Genomic DNA, 24,616 nt, shown 5'->3' with positions numbered 1-24,616 from the left:
GCGCTCGCGGATGTGGAATTCTCTCTTTCTCTGTGATATAGTAAGCGACGCATCTGACAAATACACACCGCCCACCCATCAAAAAATGCTAATTTAACGGGACACGAGAATTTCTCGCCATTACGGAGACGGTCCGCGGCGGGTTGTCCGAACAATAGCCCAGACAGAACGCGGGCAGAAATAAGAGATCCAGATTAATGCTTCTCGCGCGTTTACTCTGAGATGTTATTGCAGCTTTGCTACAGCCGGGTGCAATCAGGACACGCGATAAAAGTCTAAAAGTCCTAAGAGCATTTATTTGCCGTAGCCCGTCGGTTTCTCTGAACTACTTCTCGGTTTTTATTAAGTATGCAAAAGTAGAGAAATGTAAGATTGCTATGCTGACTCTCTCTGTCTCTCTCTCTCTCTCTCTCTCTATGTTATGCACGCGTAGAAAATTATATGTACCGTGCCGAAATAATATGCAACCGCGCGCGGTGTGCGTGTGCCGCGTTTACGTGTGTACGTGTACATCGTCTAATGATGTATACTATACGATGGTAAGGAGCTGCAAGGCGCGCACGATATACCTGCCTGCACGTCGTTCATCCAGTTACATTCCAGGCCGCGGAGATCTTTCATCTCTCTGATAAATTTCGCATACACACACGTACACACACGCGCGCACGCACGATGCTGCTGCACGTACACGAGCGCACGCCCCCCTGATTCTTTTATTTCGACTTCGTCGGGCAAAGCTACATATCCTATTTCATACCTGAAATAGGACGCCATCGGGCTTCCTCCAAAATTCCGTACGTGCCTGAAAACGGTCCGACGGTATAAATATTTTCCGCGGTGCTGCCGCTTGTAGATCGTTCCGCCAACATGGAATAATACAATGAACGAAGCGCGCATCTTCGGAAACTGCAAGCTGAACGGTATAGGGCCGTGAAGTACTGAGCGGATCGACGACCATTTCGGGATAACGTCTTTTCTCCTCGAAATTCCCTGGGCGTCTTTCTAAGGTACGCCCCTTATTGGGACAAGATACGGCGCGCGTCATTCCCGATCCCGCTTTACCGGCGCGACGTGTGTCGTTTCACCGTTATCTCCCATCTCATCCTTCTCGAACGACCGAATTAAACGTCGGGGAAAAGAGCGCCGGGGTGATTCCGAAAAACGACCATCGAGGATACATACATATTCGGAACGATGCGGTTACCGAATCGCGGTTAATTAAACTCCCCTCCCTCCCTTCCTTTTTGAAAAGAGCGCACCCGCTCGATGGCGGGGCGCGCTCGATTAATGAACTATTGGAAATGCACTCGCGGGGTAAATTACGGCCGACGTCGTAAACTCGAAAGTTTGCCTGTCGCATTAAAGTCGAACGATTCTCGCATCTTCCGTTCGAGGCTAAGCCAAAGTGATGCGATTTTTCTCCGCGCGAGAAGTCCGCGCGACGAGCGGTGTGTTAAATCGCAGATCGATGATGGCTGGGAAGGGGATGGGGGAGGGGGTGGACGACTTTTAGGGCATGCGACATTTTCGCTAGAACGGAACAAGGAGGAACTGAGGAACTGCGGGGAGAATTATGCGGCCCTCGTTGCTAAACTTCTACTTTCTGGCGCAGGCAGAAACGCCCTTTTCGTCCAATTTCCTGTCCCTAATTTCCAAAAGCGAGCAGGTTGCCGAAGTGACGCGATTTTCGCGAAAAACTTTCCTCGGCAACTCCGATTTCTCGCCTCTTCTCCGCCCACTTCTTTCCGTCCCACTTCAGCCGCCCGGCGAGCGACGGAATGATTTACCGCGACGACAGACCGCGTCGGAAAGTTTGTCGCTGCAGCCGACGCATTCGTCCTGGCAGACGGATTCTCCTCACCTGTTCCAGTCGCTTCTCGGGACTCCTGCCAAGGATTACCACCCCCCCTTCCCTACCCCCCTTCTCACGGATCGATGCGCCAACCCGCCCTGGCTAATGCTAGTCAAAACGTCGTTCATACGGGCTCTCTCTTCTGCACCGACGGCGACGGTGACGGGCAGGAGAGAGAAAGAACGGGAGACAGAGGCATAGAGAAGACGGAGAGAAAGACGGACGCGGAAGAGAGGACAATCCTGTCGGAGAGAGGACCTCCAGGGAGGCAACGAAAATTCGCAGGGACCCCACCCCGACCCGCGCTGCAATCTTCCAGCCAATCTAATCAGTCGGTACGCCTGTACAAATCTGCAGGAATTTAGGACCGTCCTTCCGTTATCTAGATTATTTAGTGTCTGCCCGAGCTGTCTCCTCCACTTCTCTCCCCGCGAGCAACCCTATCTTTCGCTTCTGCCTCCCCCTCCCCCCCCCTCTCTCTTTCTCTCGCTCTCTCTACTTTGTCGCAGCGGAAGTGGATATACGCCAGGAACGGATTTCGAGGGTGCATGCGCAATGTGGGTGCACCACCCGTCTCGTCCCTTCGGAATCCCCTTCGTGCTTCAGTCGCCATGCTTCCTCCCTTTTCGCCCGCCCTCCCCCCGGGGGGTCTGTCTCCGGTTCTTTCCGCCGCGACGAATTCGCGGGTCTGGAAACCGACGACAAATGGTTTTTCGTGCTGTCGGGCCGTGCGGTCGCGGCCGCAGGTTGCATAATTGGAGCTGTAACACGTGCTATGGACGTTCCGTGAGTTTTCTCGCCGCGGGGAGAGGTAAATCGGGGAGAATAGAGATCGAGGTGTGGAATCGGGGGGAGAGGGAGGAGAGGGGTGGTGGTGAAACTCGGAGGGGTGAAGGAGGATGTTTGCGGTGTAAAGGGGCCAGCAACTGATCGCAGCATGATCGCGCGGCCCCCGGCTTAATTACCCCGGCGCTTCTTGCCGGTAATCTGAATTTTGCACGCGAGCCGGAGGCGGGAATGTACACCGGTAGTGTAATATGCTGCAATTAAGGATGAATTGTGGCGTACTTCGGCTGCGAACGCTTGTTTATTATGATGCATATCTTTTTTGGCGGGATTTCGAGATGAGTCGGGGTTGTTTTCGTTCCACGATGCAAAGCTGATTCGATCGCATAGAGAGAAAGAGAGAGAGAGAGAGAGAGCCCTCGTTCGCCATTAATATCCGCGGCAATTAATTTTACCTCCTTGGCTACTCCAAATTGAGAGGTGGACTGGTGGAACGACTAATCGGGGGTCTTCTCGCTAATGATTTGTGCAATCAATTATTTTAGTTTCAAATAATAACAACGCATTGTGGTGCATTTCTAAACCGCATATAGGCAGTAAACAAAGCTCAAATAACTTAAATGGTGCAACAGCTAATAGCGTAGCTCTTACGCAGGCGCACGTGCATGTGTGCGTGTGTGTATGTGTGGGCGGTAAATGAAATCCATGCGTATATGTATAAATAACAAACGGAAAATATACGAGCCGAAGTGTAAACCTCCCCTCTTTCCTCTTCCCGTCTATTTCAGTGGTTCGTTACGCGCAGTAATAACTAATTAATACGCGGTAATTTGCGAACCTGTCCACCGCAGCTAATTCATCGGTTCGCTGCCGGATAAATTCCATGGAGAAGATTAATTATCGTTATCAACGTACCTTTTATTATTTTTATCATTACGTACGATGGACAGCTGCTTATCCGAAAACCGACGGCAAATGCTTTTTTCGTGCCGTCGCTCGCGGGCTAAGCTCTCGCATAATCGCGCTTGTAACACGTGTTACCGACGCGACGGCCGTCCGGCGAATGAAATTTACGGTAGAAAAAAAAAGGGACGCTCGCGCCTGCGGCACGTGAGTGATCGAGCCTCGATTGTGCCTCTCGCGTTTAAGCGTGCGGCCGCCTAATTATCCACCGCTTCTCGCGCGTAATCGCAATTTCGCACGCGACGATGTGCGAGACGGCACATAAACAACCGGCAGCCCGGGTCGGGAAGAATTTGCTATCGCCCTGCTGCTGAAGTACGCGTATGTCCATAAATAATAAGAAGCCCACCATATTGCGAAGTCCATAAATAGTGCGAGGAAAGGTCTTATTATTGGATTTACTAGCGTGTAAGTCTCTTCGCGGCCTACGTCTCTTATCTTTTTTTTCATCGCGCAACTTTTGTACAAATATTTGTAAGACTCCTCTCTGTCATTTCTGTTACAAGATCGCGCGACTCTTTTTTTTTCTTCTCTTCCCCCCTTTCCTCTTTACGTGACGTTGATCGAGTGGCTACACATGACTCTTTGACCGCGTTCACCGTTATTTATTATTCCAACATTTTCTCGGGCGCAACGAGCTTTCAAATGACGGCGAATATGCTCCAATAAAAGTTTCGTCGAAACTCGAACTACGTGAACGCGTGTAGTTCCGTTGCCAACGTGATCAGATTTTCGAGAGCCGCGGCGGCCGCGTGATGTACGGCTACGAAACGTCAGCAGCCGCACGGTGGTCCCGGAATCGAACAGGATTTACCGTTGGCTTTTTCGTGCATCAGAAACGAACGCGCGCGCGGCCTAGCACCATATAATCGACGGAACGTTATACCGCGAACTTTGCCGGCACGTGTTACTGACGCCGCCGCCACCACCGCCACCGCCGCCGCCGATGGCGGTTGGATTTACGGAGATCAATCTTGTTCCTTTTTTTTTCTCCGAGACTCCCGGTAATGCGCCGAACTTGGCCGTAAATTACGGCGGAGCTTTCTCCGCGCGGCAACGTTTCCCTCGCTTAAGTATTCCGCCATCGGCCCACTTATGCCACCGATGCATTTTTATGCGGCCGATTACCCCTTTCCGACCCCTCGCGCCCGCGTAGAATTTTCTGTTATCCGATCCTCTCTGCCGCCACGGCATCATTATCCATGGCACAAATCGAGGAGGTAGACCGTTCCGCGGATATATTTATTGCGTTATTATCTGCTCTTACACTTCTCCTTTTATTTACGGCGCCACTTCTATCGCCTTCCCACTTTGCTACTTTAATGAGTGCCGCGAACGAGAACTTCGGTAGCTCGAGACGGGCGAAGTATGAAATCGTGTCGGCGATCGAAATTTCTCAGCTCACTGAACCGAAATTTGAATAATAAGCGAGACGGATCTCTCGTGAAAACTGCAATACTCTTCTTATTCGGCTTTATTTTTCACGAGTATTTGACACTGCCCGAAACGATCGGAATTAGCTTCTCGCGCTATCAGAACAAATTTAAACATTAGGAAAGATCAATATCTTTTCCTTTACATCAGGTTGCCACGCTGAGAAGAAAACTGTTAAACTGACTAAATTTCTCAGTTTGATTAAATTTCTTCAGTTCAAGTATTTGTGTATTTAACTCAAATATATAAAGTACTTGATCTTTAAACATTTATATATTTAACTTAAACATATAAATACTTGAAAAAAATTGCTCAAGTTAAAAAATGTTTGTCAAGTTAACAACTTTTTGTCTCGCTGCATTTATACAACTCAATCCTTTTAGGACCGGTGTTTTTTTTTCTTTTAATTTTTATTTGAACTAATTGTAATAGACAACAATACAGTAAAAGGTGGTTTTTGTGTGATAAACCTGAAAACAATCACTTGTACAAAGCTTGACGTAACGTTCTTTATATTCAAATCTCGATCTTTTATTCGCAACTTTTTCCGCTTTTGTAATACAAACAATACAACTTTTTTGTTCTATTGGATGCTTTTTATTTTTCTCAATAGGAAATTGTCAGACGTAAAGGATTAGATAATCGAGGTTTACCAACTACAGATTTACGCTTTGAACAAAGTTTTACAATGATACTTCCAATTAGTTGTGATTTGAAATCATAGAAAACAATGAATTTAGAAGATTTCTTAGTTTGAATAGAACATAAGCATTGAAAAATTAAGTACGTAAAAATTTTTCGAATTTTATTGAATGACTATAAACTAAAAAAAAGTTTAATAGCTATCAAATATTATGAAATAATGCCAATTAAACTATATTTATTTGATTAATATACCAAAAGTAATTTTATTTTTTCAAATATTTAGTAATATTACGTATAATTAAATTTAATAATATTTACAGAATATTTTAAAGGTAAAATTAGTTTTGTTTATATTTACTAAATATTTAATTGGCACTATTTCACAACATTTTGGGTAGCTATAACCAAACTTTTTTTTACATGTTATAAACAAACGCGACCTAGAAAGAATATTGCAAGTATGGAAAAAGATTATGATATACATTAAATAATGCAGAGCCTAAAATCCTGATTAAAATGATGCTTTATTTATTTAAAAAATATTAATCCGTTCTCGAGATATTCGAGTTACATATAATAACGTCAGTCCTGAACCGGTTAAAGAGCAAATTTATAGCCTTATCAAAGGCTTACTTGTCACATAATCGTTGCGCATACGAAAAGAACAATTTTATTGTATTGTCTAAAAATTTAGCTACATACAGATTAAAAAATAATTTAACGTTGAATTATAAAAATAATTATATAAAACGTTCAAGGATGATGATATCGTTGCAAAAAGTTTTGACATTCAAGCAACCAGCTTAAATGTCCAATATAAATTTTTTAATGGTTGAACATAATTATTTTCAGATTTGTATTTCAGCAAAATTATTTTTACCGTGCGAAATATTGGTCTATCTCCAAGTTACGAATCGATCGTATGCAAATGCGCATCGTAATGCCCCGGCGCGGCGTATTGTCGAGCCGTATCGAGACGAAGCGTCGCGACAGCGGCTTAAAATGTCATCCTGCTTGCGCGCGTCACCTAAATTAGACGACAAAGGCCGCCGAATGACATAAACACCGCGTGGAGGCCGCGTCATTTTAGTGCGAGTTAACGGTCGGAAATGCCGTCGGTCGTTAACCACTTTCGACAGATCTCACAAACACGCGCGCTCCTTTGTGCACACGGACGACAGATAACACGCGCGCGCGGTTTTACGACCGTCGCTGGCTATAGATTACGCTCCGCGAAGATGCGTTTATTGGACGCTAGCCGAGCGTTTCGCGCGAGCTTTTATTGGCCGGCGGATAATTCCGCGGATCCCGAAGCTTATAATCAAGCGTCGACGTAGCGGCACGTAGATAGCGGGTACATATATACGGCGAGTCGTAAATAAAAATTAAAAAATTTTTATTAACGCGTGCAGAAGCTCTAAATGCGAGTCCCTGTGTTGGGGATCTTTTGGAGATCGTTCCGACGCTTTAAGCAAGACTCTAAATCGTTTTCCAGGTTCAACATCTACCTTAGTAAGATTATACGAGATGCATTCGAGAGATTAGGCTCGAAACTTTTTTACGATCGACGAAAAAGAAAAAAAAAAGAAGCAAGTCGATTTCTCTTCTAAATTTTTTTGCTCTCGAATCTCGTTGTTAATAAAACTACGGAAATGTAATGCGCTCGAGATTTAAATTAGTCTGGATAGAACCGCGAGCGATGCATTCCCGCTCGTTTTATGGTCACGCATCCTCGACTGCCGTTTCTAAATAACTCGATGTCCGCACTTAATGGCAGCTGATTTCACGTCGTTTTGCTGAGAACACGCGAGCGTACGCGAGGAGAAGGGTCTCGGATAACACGCGGACGGTCGGTAGATGGATACGTGCCGCGCGCTTGACTTCCATTTTGCGTGAACCTACGGTAAATTGCGAATCGCGCTGTGAACGCAGACACGGCACGAGGGGGTGGACGAGGGGGGAGGTAGAACGAAGGGTCGTAACGAGGACTCGGCCGGAGCAAGGGGCCGGATTTTCCGCCTCGGGATAAAAAGCAGGATCACGACGACGCTCCGCGCTCGTGTTCGTCGCTACGTCAACGGAATACCAATTTTTCCGGTAAACGCATCCACGTCCTGGTACTTAGAAGCTCAGAGGCAGTCTCGCAATTGCTCTGAATGCGCATCTCATAGAGAGGGTTTCAGCCCGCGCAGTTTTCGCAACGGATTAATTCCGCTCGAATAAAAGAAGAAGTGGCATTTTCACGAGTGCATACGCAATGACAACCGTGTCTTAGGTTTCCCCAGACACTCTCCTTCTACCAAGTTTAACATCCGAGGGCCCTTACTGCGCGATTGCATAAAACTACGAGAACTCTTCACCTGAATAAAGAGAATATCGTGATGAAGCGGCAGGTATCATTTTTATCGAAACTATGCATCGCGACATTATCTTTCATAAAAAAAATTTGTATTTCAGAATTTTCAATATTCATCTTTAACCCTTAACGGCCATTGGGACTCTATCACGCCAACTTTTCTACGTTGTTATTTTAATAATGGGGGGGAGGGACTTCTGTTCCCATGTATCGACGATTTTAAATTCCCTTTATGCGAGGGTGCTGCCCGGAACACGTCAGTTCATTTTCGTCAATTCACTCTCGAAAATTACCCTCTTTTACTTCCAAATGAATATCTTTTTCTGAAACGTGCACTGGTTTTTTTTTTAAATATTATATCTGAAAATATATAGCCTAAACATTTTTTGGAAAAAAAAAAAAAATTAAATTCTAAAAAGTAATTTTTTGAGTGAAAAAGTAGTTTTTTTACATTTCTCTTGGTTCAACAGTTTTGTGCTAATTTGATTAAAAATTTATACGAACAATGTCGCGACAATATCTCGGTGTCTCGTGTAATTTTATTTATCACGTCCGTGTTTTTGTTGATACGATTCAAAGATATCGCACGTTTATTCTGAAAAAGGTAGAAAAAAAGAAGGAATGTTACGTATCCTTTCGTCGCAACCTTGAAAAATACACGCACGCCTTATATATCCGCTGCACCCGTTCATAAACAAAACCTTAGAAGCTTGCTGAAAGCGCTGGACCGCTCGAAGTGAAACTTTCTCATCCAGTTGGGAAGAGAAGTTGCCAGCCGCCGCGGGGAACGTCATTTCTTCGAAAGCTTCTCCGACAGAAGACGCTTCCGTGTAAAAGTATTTTGACGAAAAAACGTTTTTGCTATGAGAATAGCGAAAGAATGAAATAGATAATGAGTCAAGCTGATAGAGAACTGTCAACTAATAATAAACTGTGAAATACTGCGAATTATAATGCTATAAATATTTTAACGCGTAAAGGATAAAAAAGAAGATATTTATCACTTATTCTACTATTTTATTATTTTTTACATGAGACAATAAATAATTGTGTGCATTGAAAGAAATGAGAAGAATGGCTTTGTTGAAAATACAGATATATATGTATATGAAAATAATTATGTTAGGATAATTAATATAAAAATAATTATGTTAGGATAATAATGTTAGGATAATTAATATGACAATAATTATATTAAAAAAAGGATTTGGTAATAGTTACTAATTTGTGATTTTTTTTTTGTTGCAGGTAAGTCTCAGACGGCCAATGGTTACAGTATAATAATCGGAAACAGTGAGTCCAATGCTTTACATACATTATTTAATAAATTAATATGTACTCTTTTCACATTCTTTAAAATTTATGTACATTGAGAAAAACAAGTTGTTAAATTGACAAAATTTTTTAACTTGATTAAATTTCTTTGATTCAAGTATTTATGTATTTAATTTAAATACGTAAAATACTTGAACATTTAATTTAATTTATATATTTAATTTAAACATCTATGTATTTAGCTTAAATACATAAATATTTAAAAATGTGCAATGTAATTATTTTAACGATCCAACAAAATTATTTTCATATCTGTCTTTTCAACAAAATCGTTTCTCCAACGTGCAGTAAGCCAAACATTTTTTTAAGATTTATGGAACACCCGGCTAGTGAAAACATAACAAAACCTTTCCTTCGAGAGCGTTTAGGCACATGAACTCCGATGTACATTACACGGTCCGCGAGCTGTACATGCAAAATATCAAGAGGTACATTAACTACGGACGCGCGTAACATATGAACACGCGAGCTATCGCGTCGTTCCGCGATACTGAATGTTTCCAGAAATCCGCGAAAGCGAATTGAATACTGTATTGCGTTCGAGCAGAGTACTAATTGCTCAATAATTACGATTTCACGTTGCACACCGGACACGCAGCGTTGGCGGTCCGCTGGAGCGGCGGGGCGGGGTGGGGGCCGAATGCCGGAAGCAAATTGAAATTCAACAGTTCGGGGGCAAGGAACCTATCGGAGGGTGCCGCAGCCGTCCGCCACCGTATTGCCGGTATTGCCGGTTAACTGCGGGGAAGGTCGGGCCGGTTCGAGCGCGGTACGGCACGGTATTCAGGGGGTTACCGAATATACGTGCCCGTCGCCGAGGCTGAGATGTGGCGGCTGGATACGCGACAATTGAGCACCGAGATGAAGGTCACACAATATGGGGGACGACATTGCCGCAGCGCTATTGACATCGGCCTCTCGCCGGTTTGCCCAATTGTCACCGTCGTAATTCTATATAGAGATTGCGCGACGTACCCGGCAAATTTTACTTAAACCCCGGGGCCATTTGGAATCAATTTTCTTTTAGCGCAGATGCTGAAGTATGAATAAGTTTTTCATTTTGAAAATTAAAGGATACGATAGATAAGGAAATTTTATTTTTGTTTAATCTCAAGCGGAGTTTTCTGTAATTGAATTTCGATTTGGGTTTCGATTCGGACGTTTAATATTAAATAACGTTTACACTGCGCGCAAAAAAATGGTTGCAATTATCACAATTTAACTATAATTTCTAGTCATTTTTGGTGCCAACTATGTTTTTGTAATTGTTTTAATTATGCACATTATAGCTATCAATTATTATTACACGTAAATGATAGGCGAATGTTAAAAAGTAGTTATGTCCACTTTTGCTTCGGTAATTTTATTTATTTATTTTTTTTATCCGTACCTTGATATTTTACTATATTAGTCTTTAAAATTATCATAATTTATAAAAGTAAAATTTTGTTACAGTTGGTAAAACTAAACACGTTATTCTTACTAACATTATAGCAGCTAGTAATAACTATGAAAATGAAACTTTTAATCATAATTACTTCACTGTGCAATTATAGTGACAAATATCAAACGCTTTTTTCTCGGTGCAGAAACTGGCTTCAAGTTCCTTGAGAAATACATTAAAACCGTTTGCTATTCGCGAAACATCCTGTATATTGTAAGCATGAACAAAGGCATGTTGTCACGTACTGCTTATTACCGAGCCCTATTGTGCCAAGATGTCTGTTGACACGTGGAATGTCCTCTTATAACGCGAGAGAACGGTCGAGGGAGTAACCGACGTATGCCTGATTGAAGCTACGTCCTCCCTCGTTGGCATCGGGGTCTCGAAAAAGAACGTCTCGAAGGAAGTGCGGAAGTCCTCCAGGAAATAACGAGCGAACGGGGTTATCCCGCCGGTGTCGACGAACTCCTTTAGTAATTTAATATCCATTGGAAATTACGTACCTCGTGGCAAATATTTGATCCGCGTTAATTTATTTAAAAAAAAATCTGTGCAAGTACTGCGCGAACGAGTCGATAAATTACACGAAGTTTGGAGATGAATGCGCCAATAGGCAGCGAACGGCGAATGCGATGATTGAAGCCGATTTTAATTATAAAAGCGGCGCGTAATAGGAATTACGAATTCAGGAACAAGGCCACGTGGATCAACAGTTAATTAACTCTTCTCGTGTTAATTCGAAATACGGCACAGTCGTGCGGCGTGGTCATCGCGTCTCTCACGCATCCTCTTACTCCGGTGGAGCACCGACAAAAAGAGAGAAAGAGGGAGAGGAGAAGAGAGAGAGAGGGGGGAGGGGAGGAGGAGAGAGAGCACGCAGCTGCTGGCAGCTCCCACGAGAAAAATAAATTACGTAATCTCAGAGTCGCGCGATTCGCCCGCCGGCTTGCTCGGAACGTTTTATTGGAGTCCGTCGGGCTGGGCCCCCGACGAAGTAGGGAATATACCGCAGTAAAAATATCGCGCTCGCTCGATATAACGCTCGCCAAGACGGCAGACGCGAGCAACACACGATGAAGACGGGAGAGGATCGGCGATATTCAGATTCAGTGGCGCATGCGAGGAGAAAGTACATACCCTGCAAATCCAAGTGTGTAAAACGTGTAGTCACTTTTCACGCAATTGTATTTTTTATGCACTGAATTAAATTTATACGCGTAATATCTTTCTACTTTTTACGCGCTTAGACGTGCAACCAATATTAAATTACACGTCTAGCATATAAAAAAGAAATTACGCGCGCATAAATGCGTAAGAAGTAACAACATAATTTTACGCACAAAAATTAACGCACACTTGGATTTGCAATATGGTGTCGTTTTTGAGACCGAGCCGCGCTCTACGAGAAAATGATTATGATGTGTAGGAAACAGTAGGCATGAACATCATATATTTCGATTGCAAGCTCAAAACCACAAATCTTGAACAGCGTGATGTAAAACGATCGACGAGACACGCGACGCGATTAGTATCGCGCGACTAAAACGACAAGTGAAAGATAGGTTACTTACCCCCCTCCCCAAGCCTCTGCTGCTTCTCTTGGAATCCTTCGAAGCGCTGCTTCTCTGTAGCACTTATACGCGCGCGCGCGCGCTTATTATCAAAGCGCAACGAATATAGGATCAATTGCGCAAGCCGTACGTAATTCCCGATTAAACGCGATTCGAGAGCGTTTCGCTGCGCTGCGTCTCCGTGGCGTTCCGTTGGCAGGAAAGAGCTTCGAAGCTCTTAGCGGTCAACTTCACTCCGATTTACCGCGCGAGTCAAGCGAGAGATGAGAGGCCGAAATCGAGACGAGTAATCGAGACGGCTTCCGTGCACGCACCTCAGGCTGTTTGATGCGTGCTGTAATACGCGCTAATACGCATATGTAGAAAGTGAAGGTCAACCACGTCGATTCGGCATCTTAACTCTAATTTGACTCGCGTCGTGTCGCGGCGGTAAATCGGAGTGAAGTTGCCGAGGTGACGCTGACGTCATCCGCCGCTCTCTCCCACCAACGGAACGCCACGGAGCGGACGCAGCGCAGCAAAGCGCTCTCGAAATCACGTTTAAAAGGGAATTACATGAGGCCTGCGCAATGAATTCTGTATTCGTTGCGTTTCGGTAATAAGCACGTGTGAGATCGCGCGAGTGCTACGGAGAAACGGTTGCGAAGGATCCCGAGGGAAGGAGCAAAGGCCCGGTCGATCTCGGTCTGCGCGACCGGGAAGAAGGGTAACCTATCATTTGTTTATTTACTCTCGCGATACTTCGTTCGCGACGCACTCACGTCGCGTCGATCGTTTTATGTCACCGCTGTCCGAGATTTATGGTTTTGCGCTTGCGATTGAAATGCATCGATGCTCATGCCTACTGCCGTTCCCTAATCATGTCGTAATTATTGTCCCGTAGCGCGCGAGGAGCAGCAGCGGCTTGGTTGGCGTCGGTCGGCGATGGGCAGCGCGACTGCGAAGGGCGGTGAGTAACCTATCATTTAATTTACTTGGTGTTATTTACTCGCGCGGTACTAATCGTTCGCGACGCACTTGTAATTTTTGTTTTATACAGTTTTAGACGTGTAATTTAATATTGATACACTTCTAAGCGTTTAACAAGTACGATAATTACACATATAAATTTAATTTAATGTATAAAAAATGCAAATGCGTAAAAAGTAATTGCACATTTTACACGCTTGGATTTTTAGTGTAGAAACGCATAAAATTCCCTGTTTTATTCTCTTACATTTTTTTATATCGATCAGAAATGCATAATAGTGACACGAAATTACGCATTTAATCTTCTTAGTATATCGCCATCATATTTGCAGGCTGAATTGTAACATAGGGAGATGTAGGGAAAAATTGCTGAATGCGTATCGGTCTGTTGAAGCACACCTGTACAATATTTTACATTTTCACCTCATATAAGCAACATTCTGTGACAAAAATAAAAAGTCAATAAAAAATAAGTAATATCGACAAAAATGTAGCATGTTTTATTTTGTTTCGTGCAAGCTATCAGCATTTTAGAAAATCAGGTACATTTAATGTAAAATTTTTATCAACTTATATGTATAATTGATAACAATATAATTATGCAATTTTATTTTGAATTAATATAAATATTTTCATAAAGGAAAACTTGTGGGATATTTTACATTCATTGTATATAGATATTTACAATTATTAGAAAAATTAAATCGATGTTTTTATCATTCCGTCAAATGTTCTAATTTGCATCACAAATTTTACTATAAATGAATGAAATGGTATTAATATAAAATTATTTTTAAGTGGTAATAGTAACCGCTATGAATAAAAATAACGTCAATTACAAAAATAAATTCAAGCCAGTTTTTTTTCAATATTTTTACCGTTTTATTATGATTATTTATGATATTAATTATTGAATATTTGATCGCTGGTTCGATAAATTATTAATAAAATAAATATTAATTAGTGATTCCTTATATTTTAAATAACTTTAACTCATAAAGTCGATATTTTTGAAAACAATACAATTTAAGAGACCACAGTGTACGCTTTAGGTAACCGATTTTCTAAATCACCCCTTTCGCAGCATGTTCCAGAAAAACTTATAATAAATAAATTTATTATTACTGAAAGATTTAACATGTAATAATAGGTGACTGAATCATCAAGCTACAATTTCGAAGTGTGTTTGATTTACATTTAAAATAGCACCAAATGCAAAATATAATAAAAAATAGCTTGAGTGGTGCGCAGTTGGCAATTTTCCCCTAATGAATACTTTTTTCTTGCTCGAATAATTTTTCAAACAAACTGAAATAGCAAGAATATTTTAAAACGGGTCGAAATCGATGCCGCTTTATGGCTACAATATTTTTAAGATACGTATGTAGAAATTTGGAGCGTATGCCGGAGGAAAATAACGTTTCTACCAGATTTCTCCGTTGGATCCGGCGTCGCGCGAGTTCGCTTTATGCTGCGTATTTCGTGATGTTTTATGGATTCCGGTAGCGAGTGATAACATAAAGTTGCCGTATAAAGGTTGTCTTCTCTCGGTGAGCACGTGACCCCCAGGGATGCGATCGAGGGCGCGCGCGATGGAACACGGAGGAGGGAGGGAGGAGGGGACTCCCTCAGTGCTCGCGGGAGTGTCTTGACAGAAACGAGCACTTCGAGAGAAATGCTCCTCCAATTACGGCCGTCCCTCTTCACCGCGAAGAGAACGGATCTTCCCGAGAGAGCCATCCGCCTTCCACGCCGCGTAAAAATTCTCGGTGATTCCGCTTTAATTTAACGGCGCCTGTCCACTGCGCGGCGTATACCACTTCGAGGCGAAATACAAATGCAAATGGTACCTCGTGTGTGCAACGTGTACACGATACATATATTCCACTAAAGAAATGCAATTCACCGTACTCCTCGGCTGGGGCTGCCTCCCAGGAAACATAGGATAAACTGCGTCCTTATGCAGATGCAATCGAGCGCTCGCACGCCCCTGTGCGCGCGCGCTTAGGAGGACGAATCGTTTCGCGGAAAAGATCCGGGACGACGTAGTTCGACACGCTGGAAAAAAGGAAATCTTGACGTCCTCCAGCTTGTGTCCGAGCCGCTGACTGCTCTTGCTCTCGGAAAATTCTCGGACCGCTTGTCGGCGAGGATTTTTTTATCTTCCACATCAGCAAGATTTTTCCGGGCAAACTGCGACGAATTTTTACGACGGCGCCAATCGTCGTAGGATTCTCGTGTTGTCATCTCGCGAAGATCGCTCGCTCGCTCGAGGTGTTGTGAAACTTTCTCGAAGCTCCGTTTATCGGACGAAAAGTATAAAAGTATAATCGAACTCAAGTATGACGGAGCTCTCCGAGATGCGCTCGTTACCGCTCGTGACCGTCCTAAAAGTTTGGCGAACGAGAGTTTCTCCGCGAGGAGAAGCCAGGAGGTGATGGCACTCGATAAAGGTTTTCGCGCGATCCAGTTTTCGAGGATCGATATTACGGATTCACCGCTGCTCCCGGCAGCGGTGGAATACGGATAATCTTTTCCCGGGGGCTCCTCGCGCGACGATCAAACGTCGCTCCCCGAGCAGTTAGCAGACCAAACAAGCGAGGCATGTCATTGTTTGCGCCGTGCTACGATGTAATGCAATTCGGCGATGGGTATTCCACCTGGATACGAACGACGCGGGTCCGGAATAACGTTCCGTTACATCGTAAGATATATATCCAGGCGGGAGAGAGAGCTCGCGAATACGATGTGGTCTCCAACGTTGATTTAACGTGTCTACCACATCGTGTGTCACAGCGGTGGTTGGCAATTGGATGCAGCGCAGTGTTGCAGTGTGGTGGATGCGCGAGAAAGGCAGGGACAGGAGATCGAGGGAGAGAGAGAAAGAGAGAGAGAGAGAGAGAGAGAGAAGTGTACGCGCTGGCGGTAATAGATACGGCAATGAGCTCCGGAGCGAAGGTCGTAGCACGTCGCACCATTGTGGTTCCCATTGACACCCATAGACCGTCTAATTGTCCTTCATCTGCATCCTTAGGGACTATCAGCGTGTACACCAGATATTCTTATCTCATCGAGATGTAATAAGGAAGAATTGCTGAATGCGTATCTGTGCAATATTGATATTTTTATTTGATATAAGCGATCTTTAGTAACAGAAAAAGGTAAATGAGTATTACAGACAAAAAATTAACTAATCTTATCTTGTTTTGTGTACGCTATTACCCTTTTAGAAAATCAGGCAGATCTGATGTAAATTTTTCATCTATTTATATAGTTGATAATAATTGAATAATGCAATCTTATTTTGAATTATTGTATTTTCAAAGATACTTTACTATAATATAAATATTTGATGTAAGATTGATAAATGATAATAGTAAAATTAAAATATGTCAATTACAAAAATAAATTCAAGTTTTATTTCCTTACTTTTTCATTATTATTATTAATTGAATATTTGATCACTTTTTCAATAAATTATTAATAAAATAAGCATTAGTTACTTTTTTCTATTTTTAATTATTTAATTCAGAAATTTGATTTCAAAGACAGTACGATTTAAGAGATTACAAATACGTAATTGGCTTTCTAAATCACATCTTTTGCAGCAGAAAACTTTATGACAAATTAATTTGTTATTACAGAAAGATTTAAAATGTAATAATAATTTCATATTTGAGTGTATTCAAAACAGCATCAAATGTAAAATATAATAAAAAATAATTCAAGTGGTACGCACTTAGCAATTCTCCTCTAACAAGTGTAAATCAGTTTTTCTTTCGTGCTTAAAAAACAGCATAATATTGAATCAGATTGATTAATCAATTGATTAAACTAAACTATTTTTATTTCATTATTATATTGATTACTAAAATGGATTTGACTTATGCCTTATCTATTAACTTCTATTACATCCTCTTTAATATTTAATATTTTTATTTAATATAAGCAACATTTAGTGACAAAAATAAAAAGTAAATAAGTAATAAGATTCTAATACACACGTGCATACTGGAAGTATGCGCGTGTAGATTGAAAAATAATTATAAAGATTCATCTTTGTCCCGTGTCTGTACGTTCATTTTTCGTCAGCAACCTCGAGGTTTTTGGCATGCCATTTATCTATTAAACATTGTCATGGGTCATGACACGCCCGTAGTATTTACCCACGTGCCACCGCATTCATTTCGCTGTGGCTTGTACGCGGTGTCCCTCCTACGAGTTTACGTGAAACTGTCGCTGTGCAATCTTACAGCGAATCCGAGAAATCGCCGGAGTTGTTCGACACACAGTCACCGTCGCGATGATCTGAAACAGATCCAGCTGTGAACATGAAATTTCACTATTACCGAATCACTTCCTCGACGTGAATAGATCGTGAGATATTGCAGATGGGCATAAATTAATATCGCGCGAAATGATCGATCGCTGTTGCTTGGAAATCAGGTTGAACTTAGGTCAGTGCGACCGCAACTTCTACATATTATATGTCTACTTAAATTATACATTTACGTTTGTCGCATGGCTCTTAGCACTTTGAAGCGTTCAAAACTAAATTAGCAATAAATTTGTAAGATCGCATTGTCGCGATTCTCGTACTGCGCGCGCGCGCGCGCGCGTGTGTGTATGTGTGTGTGTGTGTGTGTGTGTTATAATCAGTAAGTATAAAACGTGCATGCTGCATACACGTGTAGACTCGGTCTAGACAATGGAACCAAGCATAATCTAACAGCATCATATGTACACTGGTCGTGTCACAATGATGGAAGCCGTTGGGGAGGGGGGGGGGTACGCATTGATATACACAGACCGCTTAATTACCCACCCCTTCTCTCTTCGTGTGTTCGACACGAGTTCGAGGAATATCGCTGCGGGACACTTTGATGTCGCGCAACGAGAACACATTAACGTATACGCATTGCATATTTGCAACATATTTTCTACGCGATTAGCTCTATTTTCATGTCTGTATTCTCGGTATTAATTAAAGTAATTGCTACGTAATGCGGGCATCATACATCTCCCTATTGTGAGGCTGCACAGCTACGTCGATAATCCATCTAATTGTCCTTTGTCCCTGTGTATCCTCTGGAAAGCACCCACGCGCGCGCACGCTCGTTTCCGCGTTGAGGGAAGGGTAGGAACGAGCTCGCAGAGAGATCCATCTCCTTTTTTGTCGTCACCGGAGACATTTTCGTTCACGAGGGAGAGAAGAAATGGTAGAAAAGGGACGCGCGCGCGTTCGTGTTCGTGCGATATTAACGATCGGCTCGCGTCCGTATTTGTTTTAACGTTCGCCGGTTATGCACTCTATATAGGCCGTACATTGTTCGTATTGGTCCCCAGCCAGTCATCGAGCATCCCGCTGTTAATTTAACGCTGTTAGTAAATTATGCGGCGGCTTTCAGACTGCGCGCCGCGCGATATCGCTTTTGCCACCGGCCATCCGCGCGCTATTTAGAACAATAATAATTCTTGTCGTTAATTTATAGCATCGAGCGTCGATATACTTCCGTGGCCGGCTACGCGTCATCGGCGGCACGACATTCTCGCTGTAAATAAATTCGAAGCTTTACCGCCGTCGCCACCGCCGCCGCCGCCGTCGCTGTCACTGTCGCTGTCGCTTCATGAAACAGTTCGCGCCACTCCATTAAGCTTTGGTTCAGCATTGACCTGAAACGCTGATACGTTCGTTATCGATCTGAAATATTAGGCTCTGCGTCGTTTTTCCAACTTCATCAAAATTTATCTAAACTTCAGCGAAACAAAGAATGATATTGTATACGTGTCGCACATACGTATTATTTTTAATCCCACGACATGTCTTGAAATATAATCCGGTTTTTTTTTATTTTTTTATTTTTTTTTTTTTTTAGAATGAGAGATTATGGATGACAGAAAGAGACTCATCAACGCGGTATCACGAGTTTCATCGCAATGAGTATAAATCACACACGTACGCGCGATGTAATTTTATTCAATCTGTGAAAATTTTAAAGATGTGTTGGCTCTACAATGCTCTAGTTAAAAGTTATTGAAATTTAAAAACTGCAGAATTTTTAATGTTAAATTTTGATTGTGAATACTCGAATTTCGATAGCAGCAAACAATGATGAAATAACAAAAACAATGAAAAATATGATAACTTGTGTAGCGCAAATGTTTTACTCTAGTTTTAAAATTATTTATAAACGGGTAAGGGAGTGAATTTAAATGAAATTTTGCATGAATATTTATTAGAATTTTATTAATGTAAAAGTTCAATTTAATTTGTAATGCTACACGGAAGGAACGGTTTTGCTGAAGTGTCTGAAAATTTAGCTATTAGATACAGATCTGAATATAATTTTGTTGGGCCAACAAATTAATTGTGTAGGATAGTCAAATTAGTTGCTGGAATGCTAAAACATTTTGCAGCCTTTCTCATCGTACTTGAACTCCCGACAAAATTATTTTGATGGCTCAACAAAATTTATTTTCAGATCTGTATTAAGCTAAATTTTTTGATGCTTCAGCACAATCATTCTTTCCGTGTACTTTCTTATCAAAGCACTTCAGCTATGATAAAACGCAATTTTACATAAGAACGAGCCAAAAAATAAATCTTTTTTAAACCAATAAGGGAACTATGCTCAAATTTTGCACAGATATTCAAATGTAATGGTAGAAATCTGGAATTTTTTATATTTTTGATAATACTTTGAGACACTTTGACATACATTCTTAAAAAGGATTTACGTCAGTTATAATATCGTTTTTCATTATAGTATAATTTTCTTATGTCAATGCTGGAGTACTCCGTGTGATAAGGTTGCTTCTTAGCAAGCCATAACGCAAACTATCCTCCAACACGACCCGACGTTAGATCTAAAATCCGATGAATTAAGCTGTTCACGCCTGTCTATTTTCCTCTTATCATCCCGTCCGAGTTTCTTAGCGGTGTAACGTCGCAAGATAAGCCAAGCGTCTCAGGCTTGCGCTTCGACGCGTGGCGACCCTTAAACCACGCGGAAAGTGCAATCGCCCCGAGCACGTTACACGGGAGAAACATGCCAGGATCGCGCGATCGCGATCGATAGAGGAGTTCGTTTGCGCGATCGATCGTCAGCGCGGGCAAACGGTCTATCCGCACTACCGTGCGCGGACCTATACCGACAACCTGGCTATAAATATTCGATAACTCTATTGAGAAGAGCAAGTATAGCCTTGCTTATCGAATACTGGAAACGCCACGGTGCTTGGGAGCGAGAATGCCGGAAGAGATACGTGCGTTATAGTCCCGGCGAAGTGGGTCACGCTCCACGTTGCTTCGCGCTCGTCGGGACACGCCGATGGTAATGGTCGGGGGGATGGCTGATAATACTCAACAATGGAGCGCGACAACGAGTAACGAGACGTAATTGCGAACTGTCGTTTATGTGTGTGTTTATGTGTGTGTATGTGTATGTTATCGCCGATACCGTTGTCCAGTGAGAGAGAACATAATTAATTCTTCGCGTTATTAAAAATTCCGTTTTGCCATTACTCATCGCTGCAGCAAGCGTGAACAAATACAGCCGAGCTGTACGTGACACGTGCAATTGATCTTCGACCTGATATATTTTGTCTTGTTTGTCGCGCGAATTGCGTCTACGTAATTTTTTGGTTTTTTTTTTTTTTTCAACCGACAACGAACGCTTTTCTAACCGACCGCGACGCGACGGCGAGACGGCTCGATCGTAACGACGTTATACGCCATTGCAGATTTCCGATCACAAATCACGGGTGCGTTTGCGCGCACAATGATGGCACTCCGTCTAATGAAGTGCATATCCACGGGTTGAAATTAGGTGAAGCTTCAAAATGGAACGTCATCTTCGAATATTAGTCGAGATCTCGCGTAAGTGCGTACGCCGAATGGAAGCGCCCGCGGGTGCCGGCGCGTATATAATTTCGAGTCCCTCGTATACACGTCGTAATTAAGTGGAAGAGGTATGGCGCTCTACGCGGCGAGGCGAGGGGTTCCTCTTGTGCACGTATGCATGCGAAAACGGGTGAGCTCGCGTCGCGTCGCGCAGGTTCCAAGTGCGACTCGCTCCCGCGGCTTTCCCGACACCATCGATTGCGTCAAACAGTAATGTGGACTAATGCACGCCAGGCGCACGCTAATGTACGAGGGGGAGGGTTAAATTAAGGAGTTGATAAGCCTTATCGACCGACGACCGCGCACATCGACACGGGCTCGCGTGTCGGTGCAATCCGTTTCGAGTAAGGTTGTAATGTACGGAGCGAGTCTTTTCCAAGTGAGTGTGCACGGGGATTGGTCCGATGCTATCCGAGCATCTTAACGAGATCGAATGAGGCGAGATTCGAGAGATTCTCGTATGAATGCCGGGATCTGAAAGCCGAGAGTTGCAACGTATCGCCGTGTTGAAGCTACAAATATTTTGATCGCAAAATTGATAATTTTATCTTTTTTTTTTATGGGAGCTACTCCGTCGTGTCAACCAATAACGTTCTATTGGATTCTTTATTAGCTCCCATAAAAAATATCAAAGTCACTTTAATATGAAACATTTGATTATTAAACTGTGTAACCACATTTTCATAATCAAATGTATATTAAAGTAATTTTGACTTTTTTTTATGGAAACGCATTATTATTATTATTATTATTTTTTTTTTTTTTAATGAAAATTCTTGTGAAATATTTATCATTTTTTAAAAACGTAGAGGAAGAATTGGTAAATTCGAAACGTTAGCTTAACAATTCTAAAATCGTTCCAATAAATTGCTATAAAATAAGTTTATGACTCAAAATAAAAAACCTAATATTGACATACAGATTTGAATTAATTTTCTACATGATGGTAGTCGTTTACACGTCACTTTACACGCAGTTATCTCAAAGAATCGCATTTTGGCGTACCGTTCTCGTGAAATCAGACAAGAGCGACAAAATGGCGATTGCGTATCTCGTTCAACTTCCAAGCGTATGAAGCGACCGAAGAATCTAACGGAACGTTTTATTCGTCGAATCCCTTAACCCGGAGAGAACCATCCGGCGGCACTCTCGATTACAAGGGAGCAACTTTTTCTTCGCAAGCGACGACACGTCAAATTGTCGACGTGGATAATCGACGGATACGATCGGGGGTGAAGGGGAAAAGCGGGAAGAAGAGGACGAGGAAGAGGAGAAGGAGAAGGTCTCCCTTTCGCGTGGTACATGCCATCACTCTCGGGACGAGCTCGGCTCATCAATCACCGTCGTTCGCCAAAGAAACGATACGACGGTCGCTCGCAGCTTCGATAGAGAGTTAATTCCAGCCGAGTGCGCAGCTCCGAACTGCTCTTCGCTTTTCGAATCGTCAAACCCCGTGCCCTTCTATTCCTCGATGAACTTATCGCACGGGTGTTTCGCACTCCAACTTCGCTAAACGGGGAAACCTTCCGTTTCATCGCAGACTTTAGTCATCTGCGTGACTAAAGACAACGCGGGGTTGATCGAGGATGTAACGCGCTTCTTCTCATTCTCTGCGTCATTCGAAGCAGTCGAACAGCTGCTCGAGCGCGGATGCGGGTCGTGAATGTGCTCGTCTCGCGTCTCGCGCAGCGACCGGGAGCGACGCGTTTAATTCGACGCTTAAAGTGATTACACACGCGCTTTTTTCCATCGCCGGGAACATCCGGGAACGCGCAAAGAGTTTCAACGTTAATTAATACCGGGAGAGCGGACGAGCGCGGACGAGGCGTTAATTTAATCAAACGCGAGACATTAATTTATCCCGACCTTCGTTTCGCTTTTACGCATTATTGCGCATAGATGCAAGGTCCAGTTATTTCGAGTTCGTCAATTTCTCGCGCGGCGTTCGGTAAAAAAAACAAACATGTCTTCCTTTTTTTTCGAACGTCCATCCCCGGGTGAATCCACCGGCGACCATCGTAACTCGACGAATATTTGGTCAAGCGACGACACACTCGGCGGCGGCGTCCTTGTCCACCGCACACCGATTACTTCGGAACAATGAAGCTCCACCGGCGGTTTATCTGACGGCCAATAGTGGGACGCAACAATCGCAGGCGTACGAATTTCGCGGTGACGAAATGGCGCATCCCGATCGATCGGCAATGGTCCCTTTGTTACGACGCATCGGATTGTTTTCCTGCTATTTTGGGGATAATGTCGGGACACGAACGAGACTTTAAGCGACGCGGATAAAAGTCGATTGTAACGCGCAACAATCGGCGATTTATTTCGGACACGGGATAGAGAGAGAGAGAAAGAGAAAGAGAGGGAGTCCGATTTTCCGCGCTAGTTTAGCCACGCGTTTGCTGGGGCGATAAATCATGATCGAAACTCATGCGCCGTAAATGCAAATAACACAATGATACTAAGCGATACTGAACGATGTTGAAATTTTGACGCAACTTGCGCTGCGAATTTTCGAGTTTTCGATATTTTATTGCGCGATTGTTTGTAAATGTAATAGAAATGTTGGCGATTCGGATAATACGTATGCAGATAATTCGATGCCGCGTTGATTTCACGCAAACAACAACATTTAATGGCACTCTCTTTCTCTCTCTTTTTCTCTCTCTTTGGTATGCTGTGACGATTTACAAATGATAATTTCTCTCTGAACACAAGCAGCAACGTTTTCATTTAATCATTCGACAACAGGCTGTTTGTATGTGATAATAAAATACAATTTTGCAAAGTTGTTTTGTAAAATTTACTGTTCAGCAATATGGCATATGAAGTTGATTAAAGCGAATGCGAGCGATCGAACGATCAATGTGCGTGATAAAAGTCAAGCTCGTCGGCCAAACCATCTCGATCCAATCCGTTGCATTCACTGGCGATCATTATAATTAGATCTTATCTTTCGATGGATCTTTTACGAGGAGTCCCATGACAAGTCGTAACGCTGGTTTCATGGTCGTTTCGCCGTCGGTCAGTTCATCACAAAAGCTTTCTCTCTCTCTCTCTCTCTCTCTCTCTCTCTCTCTCTCTCTTTCTCTTCCTCTCCTAGGCGGCTTTAAAATCGACGTCGTATTCCGCGCTTATACATCTCACGCGAGATATCACTTCCGCGATTGGCGAAGCAAACGAGGACATGTCGCGGCCGAGTTTGCTCTGTCTTCTCTGTCTCTCGTCTCTTCGCGTTGGCGATTTCTTCGGGACAATAACCGCTTTCCCGCGGTTTATCTGACACCGACGGCGCAACAATTCCACGGCAAACTTTACGAGGAGGGAATGGCGACCTAGAATCATCCAACTG

General features: G+C 43.0%; 1 protein-coding gene across 5 annotated transcripts in view; it reads left to right on the top strand.

Annotated features, from left to right (window-relative positions):
• The window catches only part of LOC105198252 (semaphorin-1A), a 265,225-nt gene that overhangs the window by 196,993 nt on the left and 43,616 nt on the right, over nt 1–24,616 (top strand). For 3 of the 5 annotated variants that reach the window (XM_026137182.2, XM_011164915.3, XM_011164916.3), the window contains exon 3: nt 13,270–13,335. The exons of 1 other annotated variant lie outside the window; for it this stretch is intronic. In XM_026137182.2, the coding sequence (XP_025992967.1) occupies nt 13,270–13,335 (66 nt within the window). Of the gene's footprint in view, nt 1–13,073; nt 13,093–13,269; nt 13,336–24,616 lie in introns of those variants that run through there. One more of the 5 variants, XM_011164918.3, reaches the window with a different exon arrangement.

The sequence above is a fragment of the Solenopsis invicta genome, chromosome 7 (assembly GCF_016802725.1).
Source record: "Solenopsis invicta isolate M01_SB chromosome 7, UNIL_Sinv_3.0, whole genome shotgun sequence".
Classification (NCBI taxonomy): Eukaryota; Metazoa; Arthropoda; class Insecta; order Hymenoptera; family Formicidae; genus Solenopsis; species Solenopsis invicta.
The sequence above is the reverse complement of the archived record's forward strand: the minus strand, read 5'-3'. Positions and strand labels throughout refer to the sequence as shown.